Source organism: Boleophthalmus pectinirostris, unplaced genomic scaffold (assembly GCF_026225935.1).
Source record: "Boleophthalmus pectinirostris isolate CB_2022bp ecotype Guang Dong unplaced genomic scaffold, ASM2622593v1 HiC_scaffold_23, whole genome shotgun sequence".
Classification (NCBI taxonomy): domain Eukaryota; kingdom Metazoa; phylum Chordata; class Actinopteri; order Gobiiformes; family Gobiidae; genus Boleophthalmus; species Boleophthalmus pectinirostris.
The window spans coordinates 28,903,055-28,915,570 of NW_026571207.1; the positions used below are offsets into that span (position 1 = coordinate 28,903,055).

Genomic DNA, 12,516 nt, shown 5'->3' on the forward strand with positions numbered 1-12,516 from the left:
AACAGAGCAAAGGATCATGGTCTATGTAGTTCTACATTTAGTGTCTATGCTTCGCTTTTAGCTACTTGCTAGCGCTGCTGCAACTTGTAATTTATGTCTCTCTTTTTAATTTAATCTTCATGATTATTTACAAAAGCACTTTGAATTACTTGTGTAACTTGTTGCTAGTTCTAGCTGCTTTTTAGCTACTGCTGCACTGTAACAATGAATTTAAGCAAACGAACTTGTGATTCAGTATATTGTGATGGCCCACGATATCATTGAGAGGCTTTTGACGATACGATATCACAATATTTTGGTTATTGTTACACCCCACTTTCCATGGCAATGAAAGATTCCGAACAAAATATTAAAAATGGTTAAAAGTCCAACATATCCTGTCATTGATGTAAACTGAAAAAGATTTTGGGTTTCAGAATCATGAAAAATAAACACTGTTGCCATACCAATTAAGAATATATAACAAAAATATTATATTATTTTAATGGGGGAAAAAAATCCTCAAAATGTTGCATATAACAGAAAGCTTAAACCCAGAAATAGGATATGAATTTATGCATTTTTATGGGCTCCTAAAATTACAATGATAAAAAAAAACGTGTACTGTGTCTTTAAATGCTTTCAGTGTTACACAAACGTGCTGCTATTTCGGGATGAGCTCACCTCGACAAATGCATTTTTTAATACCTGGCCCCAATAGCTCCATGATACCTGTCCCAGTCTCCGGTAATCCCCCAGATCTCCTCTCCTCTGGCTGCAGAAAGCTTTTACTCATTTCCAACTTATGTAACCAAAACGTTGATGATTCCTCGGAAATCTCATAAAAGTCTTTCCAAAACTGCTTTTTAACGCGTTTTTTCTTCAACCCTCGGGGCAGAGATTTTTGCTCTGCACTGTCACTGAAATCCGTAATGCTCCTCCCTCCTCCTCTTCCATTTTGTGATTTGATTTTCAACTTTTGGATATGCATCGCTTTTGCCCCCAGCTCCTTTATAGAGTTACGTTGATGTCTGTGTGTGGTGGGCAAAACCAGTCACTTCGAAAGGAGTTGTGTGTATCTTTTGGAAGTGCAGAGCCAAAGCTGTTTAAGCTATCTAAAGCTCCATCTGGCAGGCTGGCCCCTGTGTTGCTGTGCCCAAAGAGAGTGCACTGTCCCCTGGCCTTTTCTCTCTGTTCCCCGCCTTGCCTGTTCCTCACCTCCGCACCGCAACCACCATGTTTCGCTTTCATTCTTTCGCACCACACACTGAGGAGCAGGTGAAGTTTAGAGCGGCGAAATCACAACTAAAAAAAAGTTGGATTTATTGTTCCATTACCTGTACTGTATTTTATATATTTTCCAAGAACATGTGCTGCATTAACGGCACTATACACATTTTTTTTTCCATGTATGGAGCAAAATGTGTCTTGCCCCAGTATAAGCAGCTCTCAAAGGTGGACTATGTGAGGGCCCGCTACTTGCTTGTCTTCTAGAATGTTCCACAGTAGGGCATTAAACATATCTCCCTTGCGTTTGATGGCTCAAAAATACATGAATAAAACTTGAATTCTTTCCATGTGCAGGCTTGCTTCTCCATAGATCTAACCATTAACCTGTCTCCATTGTGATGACCAAGTTTTTTTTCCATACTGTTTAATAATCAAGGCAACGTTGTAATATCTCCATGGAGACAAGTGTGTGATGGACCCTCCACCAGAGAAGTTGCACAGTGTATTTTTAAAGTCAAAATAAATAAGCTGTGTGCTGTGTACATCTAATTAGAATCTGTTTTGTTATCTGATAAACAGGAAGTGCACATTAACATGCTGAGTGTTAATAGCTTTACTCGACACTGGTCTCTGAGTGTTGTGAAAAAAGCTTAGAAAATCATCACGGTGACTAACTGGGATTTTCTGCATGCATAAAGTAATCGAAGAATAGCTTTAAAATGAATTAGTCTGTTTTTAAAATCGCAAAAATCAGGTACAGTGCCTTTAACTCCTTATTTAATTTGGGCTTGGTCTGAGTCATGTTTATTCCAGATGTAATTCTGGTTTGGTTCTATTCTCATCCTGGTTTTGTTCCGGTTGCAATATGGTGTGTGTATATTCACCCTAAAACTGTCCATAGTTTTACCAAGAAAAAGTCAACATGTTTAAAATCTATTGTCTAGTTCCAGAATTTTTTTCTGTAAATATTATGCAAACTAACCTGCCTGCAAAAAATGAATAAATGTGATGTGTGATCAAGGACAAATTGTTTTTATTTTGAATTCAATGTATTTTTGTAGAGCCCAAAATCACAACAGCAGTCTCCTCACAAGGCTTAACGAAACTGTTTATTTAACCAACAAAGTTTGAAAATCAAATAGCATATGTCTTTTGGCAATACAAAACACTGCTGTAGAATGAACAGTGAGATTTTCAAGAATGCTTCAGAGGATTATTCAAGGCCACTAAAACAGTACTTTTTAATGACCTTGGCTGCACTGGAACTGACTTACCAGTACCATCATACTAACACAGTGTAGCTGATCTTCTAAATGCACTATCTGCCAATCCATCTTTGCTTATTTGTGTAGGTTTGATTTCACTTGACTGTACTCTTTTTTGTGTTGTCCTTATTTTTTATCTTATTTATTTACATTTGACACTTTGATAATTGTCCAATGTCCATCTCAGTACCCAATTATTTTGTCTTCTTGTATGTAAGTGTAGTAGTAGTAGTAGGAGTAAGTAGTAGTAGGAGTAGTAGTAGCAGTAGTAGTCGCAGCAGCAGCAGCAGCAGTAGTAGTAGCAGTAGCAGTCGCAGTCACAGTCACAGTAGCAGTAGTAGCAGCAGTAGCAGTAGTAGTAGTAGTAGCAGTAACAGTAGTAACAGTAGTAACAGTAGTAGTAGCAGTAGCAGTAGCAGTAGCAGTAGCAGTAGCAGCAGTAGCAGTAGCAGTAGTAGCAGTAGTAGCAGCAGTAGCAACAGTAGTAGCAGTAGCAGTAGCAGCAGTAGCAGTAGTAGTAGTAGCAGTAGCAGTAGCAGTAGTAGCAGTAGCAGTAGCAGTAGCAGTAGTAGTAGTAGTAGTAGTAGTAGTAGTAGCAGCAGCAGCAGCAGCAGCAGCAGCAGCAGCAGCAGCAGCAGCAGCAGCAGCAGCAATAGCAGTAGTAGCAGCAGTAGCAGTAGTAGCAATAGTAGTAGTAGCAGCAGCAGTAGTTGTAATTAGTAGTAGCAATAATTGTAGCTGTAACTGTTTCAGAGTAGTACTTTTAATTGGAATATTGTGATCATTCTTAAATGGTATTTGTAGTATTAGTAACAGTATTCTCAGTGGCTGGACTTTATTGCATTGTCCCTGTTGTTAATCTTATTTAATGTTAAGTAAAATATAGTCTCAACAACAACAAAATTGCAGCAGATAATGTCATCTTTTACTTTGCAGTTAGCTACAAAACCATTTACAACCTAAACAAATAATTTTCTTTTTTACTGGATGCTAGATCAAAGTGGTGGAATTATTTAATGTTGGTGAATTTTAATTATAGTTTGCTCCAAGTGTATAGTCTTTATTTTCCTACTTAACAACAACAGTTTAATTATAACATCTAAAAACTCAGACTACATTCAGACAATTAGTGTGAAGGCAGGGGATTTCACGGCTGGCCTCAGCAGACCTGGAGTTAGTCCTAAAAAGTGTGCAGTACTCAGAAGGGACGTGAGCACTGCATTACGGCTCAGTACAATGCAGGGGAAATGCTACGCCTCTTTTCCCTAAGCGTGTCATTTTGAATACTCAGAGGTGGTGCCGACCAAAATAACCTCCATTTTCTACAGCCATTAGTCGTATCCGAACGGCTCCTCCAGCTCCGGGTCTGCCGCACAGGCCTGTCACTTTACCAGGCTGCTCTGAAGCCACGTGAACTCATTTACACTCAAGTACATTTTACGCGGAAATGTAAGTTTAAAGGTCATTACGCATAATTGACTCTTGTGAGGTTTAAGCCGTGTTAGAATGCGCTTCCCTCCTCAAAAAAAAAAAACATACCTGGAGTTGTGTTTGAGGATTGCTAGATTACTTGTTTGTCTGCATCTTCAAAGCACAAAATGGTCTTCTTTTTTTTTCTTTTGTTCAGTAGAGATTGGCAATTCCAGGGCTGATATTGTCCAAATGATTCTAGTGAAGGTGAGTTTAAAAACACAGTGGAGCACTTCCTGTATTACCACATGATCACAAGGTGGAACAGAGCATATCTGAGAACTCAGCTTCAATATGCAAGGTTTGTGTGAATGAAACAAAACACAACTTAGGCAAGACAAGGCAAGTTTATTTGTATAGCACAATTCGTACACAAGGTAATCCAAACTACTTTATAGAATAGGAAAAACATTAAAATCACAATAAAAACAAATCAAAACATAAATAATCATCATAAAATGAAAAATTAAAAAAGAGAGAGATACATTAATTACATAAATTGAAAAATTATGATATTATGATGATACATTAATTACATAAATTAGAGAGAAGAGTGCGGAAAGAAAACCTTTCAGTTATATACACAGCTGAACAGAACCATTTTGAGCCTGGATTTAAACTGCGTCAAAGAAGAGGCCTGTCTCACATCTTCAGGAAGATTGTTCCAGGTTTTAGCTTAGACTTAGACAAATTTTATTGATCCACAAGTGAAATTATTTGGACACAACAGCTCACACATCAACGATATAATATAATAACAATGAGCAAAAATATAAATGGTAATAATACAGTCTAAATATGTAGCAAAAGACATAGCAAGAGATAGGTGTCAAATAAGGCATACTGTAATTATATAAATCTAAATGTACAAGTCAAAATAAAACTAAAAATAAGTAATACAATATAAAATCACAGCTTTATACAAGAGGTCAACAATGATATGATGATTGACAGGACAACTCCAGATCTGTTTGTGATGAGAAAACAACATTATAAAAGAGATCAGAGAATTGAGTAACAAAAGCCCTTTTAATACTATTTAGAATCTTTAGTTTTATAAATATGGAGGAGCAGACGCTATTGAAGCTTTGGTAAAGTAACCTAAAAAGGCAAGTAATTGATCATAATAGTAATATATAAGTAAACAGTACTAGTTATAGGGTTGTAAGATAATTTGATTAATTTACAAACAACAATCTACAATCTATTTTCATAGGTGTATTTTGATCATTCTTAAGTATGATTCATGGTATTAGAAACAGCATCACAGTTGTTTCAGTGGTAGTAGTAGTAGTAGTAGTAGTAGTAGTAGTATCAAATATTTACTTATTTATTTCTTAGCCCATTGATGTGATTGAGCTGCTATGTGGCAGGTTCAGCTGTTGTTATTGAACACGTACACGCTCAGATTACTAATAATATCCAATCTTTATATACATACGTGTGATCACAGATGGTCTATGCAATCAGTACAGGGGAGGGGGGTGGAACATGCCTTTTTCCAAACGCATGAAGCTGCGCGGCTGTGATGTGAGTAATGGCATGTCATGTGTAAGGACAAGATAATCGAGTTGTTTTTCAGAGCCACAAAACGCACGCATATGTTTTATTGCATCTTTTCAAATGGGACAATACAAATACACTGTGCACAGTCCATGTACGCAGGCTTGGTTTGAAATAAGGGCGGTGTGGCTGACATGGGTTCAGCTCACCAATCGGCCTGTCATGATAATTACTATTCTGACTTCATATGATAACTGGAATGATATATTTACCGCGTGCATATTTTATTGTGAAAGCGTGGAGATAACTTCTATGGCTAATTATTGGTTCATTTTGTTTATTTGTTGCAGCTCAGGGCTTTAATGATACGGTCTAGTTAAAGTTGTACAGATTTAAGGACAACATACAAACACGTGCATTGTAGTCCATCATATCAAAATATACTTAACATTATGAAAGCGTTATTTTGTTAAGAAAAAAACATCGAGGCCACAATCGAGTAAAATCTGTTAAAGAAAGAAAGACTTTACACAGATTAGAGGAGTATTATGTAACTTTTGGTGGAGGTTTGGTTACTATGGAGATGGTATTCCATTGCCTATAATGCTCCAGAGTATGGAATTAAATTTGCATTTAATTAAGTGTTCAAAAATGCTTTGAAAAACCTGCATTATGATATGAACAGCGTCGTCTCTTCACAGATCTGAGAGTGTCACTGGCTGGTTTCCTTGGAGATAGATTTGGAATAAATCTAAAATATTAAAACTCAGGCCCCATCCACACAAGTACGTATTCGAGTCGTTTTCGTGGTGGATGCAGCGTTCGTCCACACTAATCTGATTGAAAATAGCTCCAGAGATGGAACAATCTGGTGTCGCCAGTTCCCACGAGTACAGATCTGATCCGGCACTGTGTGGACGCCTGAAAACGCTGATACGCTGATGTAGGTCTATACGCTGCGAAGTAACTCACCACCAAAACGCTAAGAGACTTGAATATATGTCCATTCATTCATATGGGCTATGTGTATGACCTGCAGACGTATAATCTCTGAAAAGTTTAACATGAACCATCTCCAACGCGACAGAAGCACAGAACAGACTCACCATCAGCAGAACATCCCTCTGTCACAGAAAGAACACATATAATCCACTGAGTTGTGTCCTTTAGGCCGACAGAAGCTGAACCGCATCAGCGCACAATAGCAAGCTGTTTCTTGAGCACTTAGTTTATGCAAATTAGCAATGTGGTTTTAAGTTTCATTTGTGTAAAACGTAAATAAATATGCTCAAGGCTGTGTGGATAGGGAAGGATTGCAAACACACAAACAACGTGTCTGGAAGCAAATCTTTTCTGATACAGTGATACGGTGATATGCGGATTCATTTCAGTGTAAACATAGTATCAGTATTCTTTTCATGTTTTTTTTTTTTTTTTTTTAAACACTAGACTTAACTAATGTATAATACGCCTAGCACAGGGAAGGAATACCAATCTCACATTCATCCACAGCCATTTGTCATTTACATATAATATCTCCATTGACAGAAGTGCAATTTGGGTTGTCATATGTGATGTGAGATACAGCTGCCATGTGTTATGAAGAAATAATTGTATTTCCCAAACAGAGACATACACATGTTTTATTGCAGGTGGTTAAAAACATAACAGCAGCCATTCTTCAAAGTGGAAAATGATTATATAGAGAACATAACATATTTGAGTGGCCATTTTGGTACATACATAGCTCCATATACTCACTGTAACATATTGTACACTCAGGACCAAAACTGGGCTTTTTACACTAGTAGTAAATAGTAGTAAATATTTAAAATGTGAAGTTACAGTTACACATAGTCATAAAATATAATATGATTGTGCATTTTGTTCATAACAACATGTCCATAAAGTGTTCGCGTGGGAGTTTTACCCTTTTATTGAACCAATTCAGTCGTGTATGTTTAGTGTTAGAGTCTGAAACACGCCTGTATTTTATGACTATTACAATGGGGACAATTCTGGCTCCTAAATGTCTTTCCTTTCCCTGGTTCAATTTTCATCATGGCAGAAAGTAATGTGTTTTGTAAAATTGTCAGAAATTATTTTATTCTTAACTTTTTCCCTCAATTTTCTAGCAGGAATAGTCGTAAAAACCATTTGGCTTCTTGTTATCTGCGTTTGAAGACGGTAGGCTGCGGTAATCTCCCAGGTGGACCAGATTCAGAATTATTGCGTCTGACATTTTGGGCAGAAAATAGACTTGTGGGCCATTGGTGCCTGTCTGTGGTTGGGCGGGTGTGTGCGGTGCCTTTACAAGCGCTCGGAGGCCAGCGTAGCATTTATTGTTGACACAGCAGCGCACAGTTGGTCCTCAGGGGACTGACGATTTGCCATGTACATGTATGAGACCAGACTGAGCCATATGGTTGCATGTAGCACTAGCACTAAAAGGAATCAGCTCAGAGGAAAATGAAACTGTCAGTGAAATACAACGTGGCATAAATGAAATGGATGTGGGATTCACAGCCTGATGTTAATCGATAGAAAAACTAGTATCAAAACTAGATACAGTATTTATATTGGATTGGATCTGGGGTAAACAAAAAAATAAATTAATAACAATACTAAAACTACTACTACTACTACTACTACTACTACTACTACTACTACTACTACTACTACTACTACTACTACTACTACTACTACTACTACTACTACTACTACTACTACTATACTACTATAATAATAATAATAAAAAAAAAAATATATATATATATATATAATAATAATAATAAAAAAAAAATAATAATAATAATAATAATATATATATATAATAATAATAATAATAATAATAATAATAATAATAATAATAATAATAATAATAATAATAATAATAATAATAATAAAATAATAATAATAAAAATAATAATAATAATATAATAATAATAAAAATAAAAATAATAATAATAACAATAATAATAATAATTGTAGTAGTAGTAATTGTAGTAGTAGTAATAGAATAGTTTTGACCTACTGTATTTTTGTGGTAGTATAAAATTACTATTCATTTCAGTAGCAAATGGTTTTCTTAGTATTAAAAAATAAATAAATAAAATAAAATAAAAATTACCTTTTTTTGTAAATGTTTCAAAAACGTGCTTCCTTTTATTCCAAAATTTAAAAGAAAAAAAAAAACAACAACACATATATGGTAACATATATTAGAAGTAAATCAAGTTAAGTTCCATGGAACACTTAAAAGTTATTGTAGTTGTCTTTGTAGTACTCGTAGAAGTAGTCACAGTATTAGTACTAAGTAATGCAGTAGCAGTAGTTACTACTACTACTACTACTAAAGTTAATACTTTATTGTCTTTGTACACAATACAATACAGCGGAACATGTTGGCTCAGTAGTGAATCATTTTGTTTTTGTTTTTTAATCTTTCACTTACTCCTTTCACCATTCAAAAATCATGAATCCATTACATTTCACCATATAAGATGTCCTGTTAGAATGCACCAGTTAAAAGCAATCCAAACACGCTGCATATTGAAACTACATGGTTACATAAAGCAGGCCTCCGAGACGCAGATGAGGTAATCCTTCTCTGTGTTATCATCCGCACACACACACTGCCGGCTTTCACTTCACTATAAATGAACTGGACTGCTCTCATGTTTACTGTTGATGCAAAAGACAAATTCTCATAACGCGTCGGTTTTGGCTTGTAAATAGTTTAACCGCTTTTAACACCGCAAATCGAAAATAAATACATAAATCTAGAATGAATGCCCGACGTGCACCGAATACCAAGCTGTATACTGACATATTGTAATTAGCGCGTGCACCCTTTTAGAAATCACAAGACACGGAGAGGAGTAAGAAGCGGGGAGGGAGGAAGGAGCTCGCTGTGAAAGGGAATGATAAATGATTGAGCGAGGAGTTAGACCCCGAGGTTAGCGGAGTGCACGCGTTACAACTGGCTAGCTCATTTGGTTCGGCTACAGATCTCATAATAAACATCACAAGGCTAGTTTGGGCTGGTGGGTGCAGATTAGGCCAGCGCTGTTAGCCTTTTAAAGACTGCACGGTGTAGCAAGCAGCCAAGGAGATATTTATAGGGAGGTCTGGAAGTGTATCAAAGCAGGTAGGCAGGGGAAGGTACCAGACAGGGACTCCTTCGCCTGATTTATGTGCCTCAATCAGTGTAATAACAATAAACTGTCAACTAACACGCCACTTTTATTTGTAATTTATAGCCGTGCTCGCCTAATAAAGCCTGTTTATTTCTCCCCACCCCTCTCCTCTGCTCGCTATATATTGGGATTGTGCGTTTACCCACAAGTCTTAGCTGTCACCTTTTGGGTTTTGGCCACTGTTTTCCCCGATATTTACTGGTGGTTATAGTATTAACCACTTCATTCAATCATTCAGAGTTACTTTAGCTTTCTAATCTAATCACGGCAAAAATATGTTACATAATTATAGCAGTTCAATGTGCTGCGTACAATTACACAATGATGGAATGTTATAATCAAAACAATATATTCTCAAATCAATATACTAATACATTTTAGATACCTGTACTTTACTTAAATAGATTTTAAAGTGGATATATTTTACTTTTACTGCATTTGAGAGAAGGTGTCTGTACTTTCTATTTCACTACACATTTTAACTAAGCTGAAAAGTAAAAGTATTTTTTATTATATTTGAGACCTGCTGAAAAGTTTGAAGGGTTTATTTTTTAATACAATTGTAGTTTGAGCAAACACAATAAAATATCCACATATCCACAAAAAAACAGCAGGAAAAGAAAATAGATTAAATTGTTTCTGCTGAACAAAATTCAGCACAAGCCGGTATCAAAATCAGTAAATTTTTAATACATTAAGGACAACAGAATATAACATTTAAAAAATACAACAATCAACATTTAAAAATTACAATAATCAGCATGAAACAAAAGACAAAAACGTAAAGAAACACCCACAACAAATACACAACAACAACAACAACAACAAAGCCCCCATTTCCCCCCAACCACACACATTAACACAAATTCAGACAAATTAAACAAAAGTAATATGGTAGTGCAACAGAAACACACCGCTTGGCCAACCTATATTGACACACTGCGGCCAATTCACAACTGAAATTCCTTTTCTCTCGTTTTCTTCCCTTTTTTTCCCCTTTCCTTTTCCCTCTCCCATTAAAAAAAAAAAAAAAAAAAAAAAAAAAAAAAAGTCCCTATACTTAAACTAATATTATTTTCACCATCATTCCTTTTTTTTGTCAATTATTACAAACTCAAATCAAAATTTATCATTTTAAAGGCATTTTTTTTTTATTTTTTATAAATTTTTTGTCTCTATACTTGAACCAATATTATTTTCACTGTCATCATTTTCCTTCATCATCTTTCACCAACTGTCTCAATCTCAAAGCATAATCCTTAAGGCATTTATTTTTATTTATTTATTTATTACATCTGAAACTTTATTAGATCTCAAAATCTGTGTGAAGTACTTTTCCGTTTTACTGTTTAAGTAATTTATAAACGGGTACTTTAATACTTTTAACTTTTTTTTTTTTTTTTACTTTTTGCTCCTTTACCTGTACTTTTACTTACGCAACAAAACAGAGTACTTCTTCCACTACTGGATTTATATGGTGCTTTTTTTGGATGATGAAATTGCTATGTACATATAAAAAACAAACTTTGTTGCTATGGGTAAAAATAGCTAAAGGGATGATACATTGAGCGTATCCTGTGCTGTTGACAATATCAATAAATCCGCAACAAAGTGCAACAAACTAAATTAGGTTTCAACTTCCTGTTATATGCAACGTTTTTGAGAATTTCTACCCATTCAAAAGCTAGAAATTGTGTTTTAAATTGTTAATCACTATGACAACTATGGGTGTGCCTTGAGTCTGATGATACGATACATATCATGATTTACATGTCACGATTCAATACATCCCGATACTAAATCAATGGATGATATATTGCAATTTATCAATAATTATCAATTTATCAATAATTACTTCTAATAATACAGTCAACTACACTTTCAAGAGAACACAATTGTATGAGAAATAATGTTTGTTTTTTTTTTTTTTAATCATGAGAACAGTGAATGTAACTAATGAATTTTTGTGAAAAATATTATTTAAAAAATCGATTCGGATGCATTTTGAATTGATTTGAGAATTGTGCAATGAAGTATCACGATATATCACTGAATCGATCTTTTTTTTCTTACACCCCTAATGACAACAGCCCTAATTTTTCATCGTTCTGAATATATATGGATGTGTGTGGTCTTTCATAGATGTGTATTCTTTCAGTGTTTTAATATAAATACGGTAAAATGCTCAAGAAGTCATTATTATTATTTTTGCCTTAATTGTTTTGACTTATTATTATTCATATCAAAATATTGTGACAAAATAAAACCATAATTTCACAATATAAATGATAGTTGTATGTCTTCCTCCATTGTCACCTATAAAACATGAACGACACTTCTTTCTCACTGTCTCTAATTTCTTGTGTGTTTTCAGAATTACCCAGCAGCCCCGGCGGTCAGTTCACATTCCGCCCTCTGCCTCCCCCTCCGCCGCCGCCCCACGCCTGCACCTGTGCCCGCCCCGCGCCCTACACCCAGGTCAGCCTGCAGAGGAAGACCATGCCCTCCCGTTGTCAGGGCAACCAGACGGGACAGAGCGCGGACAACACCTCCAACTCGGACCAGGCGCAGCTCCACAACAGCTGGGTGCTCAACAGCAACATCCCCCTAGAGACCAGGTGAGGAACTGCGTGTATGAGTGTCCTCTAATGTGTCCTCTAATCTCTCTCACTTACACTGTACACGGGCAAGTAATGAGGTCACAGTATTATGAGCCTCTGCTGAGGGGGTGGACGAAATATGATATGGATATTACTTACACACATTAAAACAAAACAAAACAAAAACAAAAATGCATGCATGTCATACTGTGGAATATTCCAGTCAAAGCAATAATATCTCTGAGAAGACAAGTAGGCCATTTCTGCATG

At 35.8% G+C, this 12,516-nt stretch overlaps 1 protein-coding gene across 1 annotated transcript in view; it reads left to right on the forward strand.

Moving 5' to 3' along the window:
* Positions 1-12,516, forward strand: part of tenm1 (teneurin transmembrane protein 1) — a 514,380-nt gene that overhangs the window by 173,530 nt on the left and 328,334 nt on the right. The window contains 1 exon segment of the mRNA XM_055159441.1: positions 12,021-12,264. Coding sequence (XP_055015416.1) covers positions 12,021-12,264 — 244 coding nt within the window.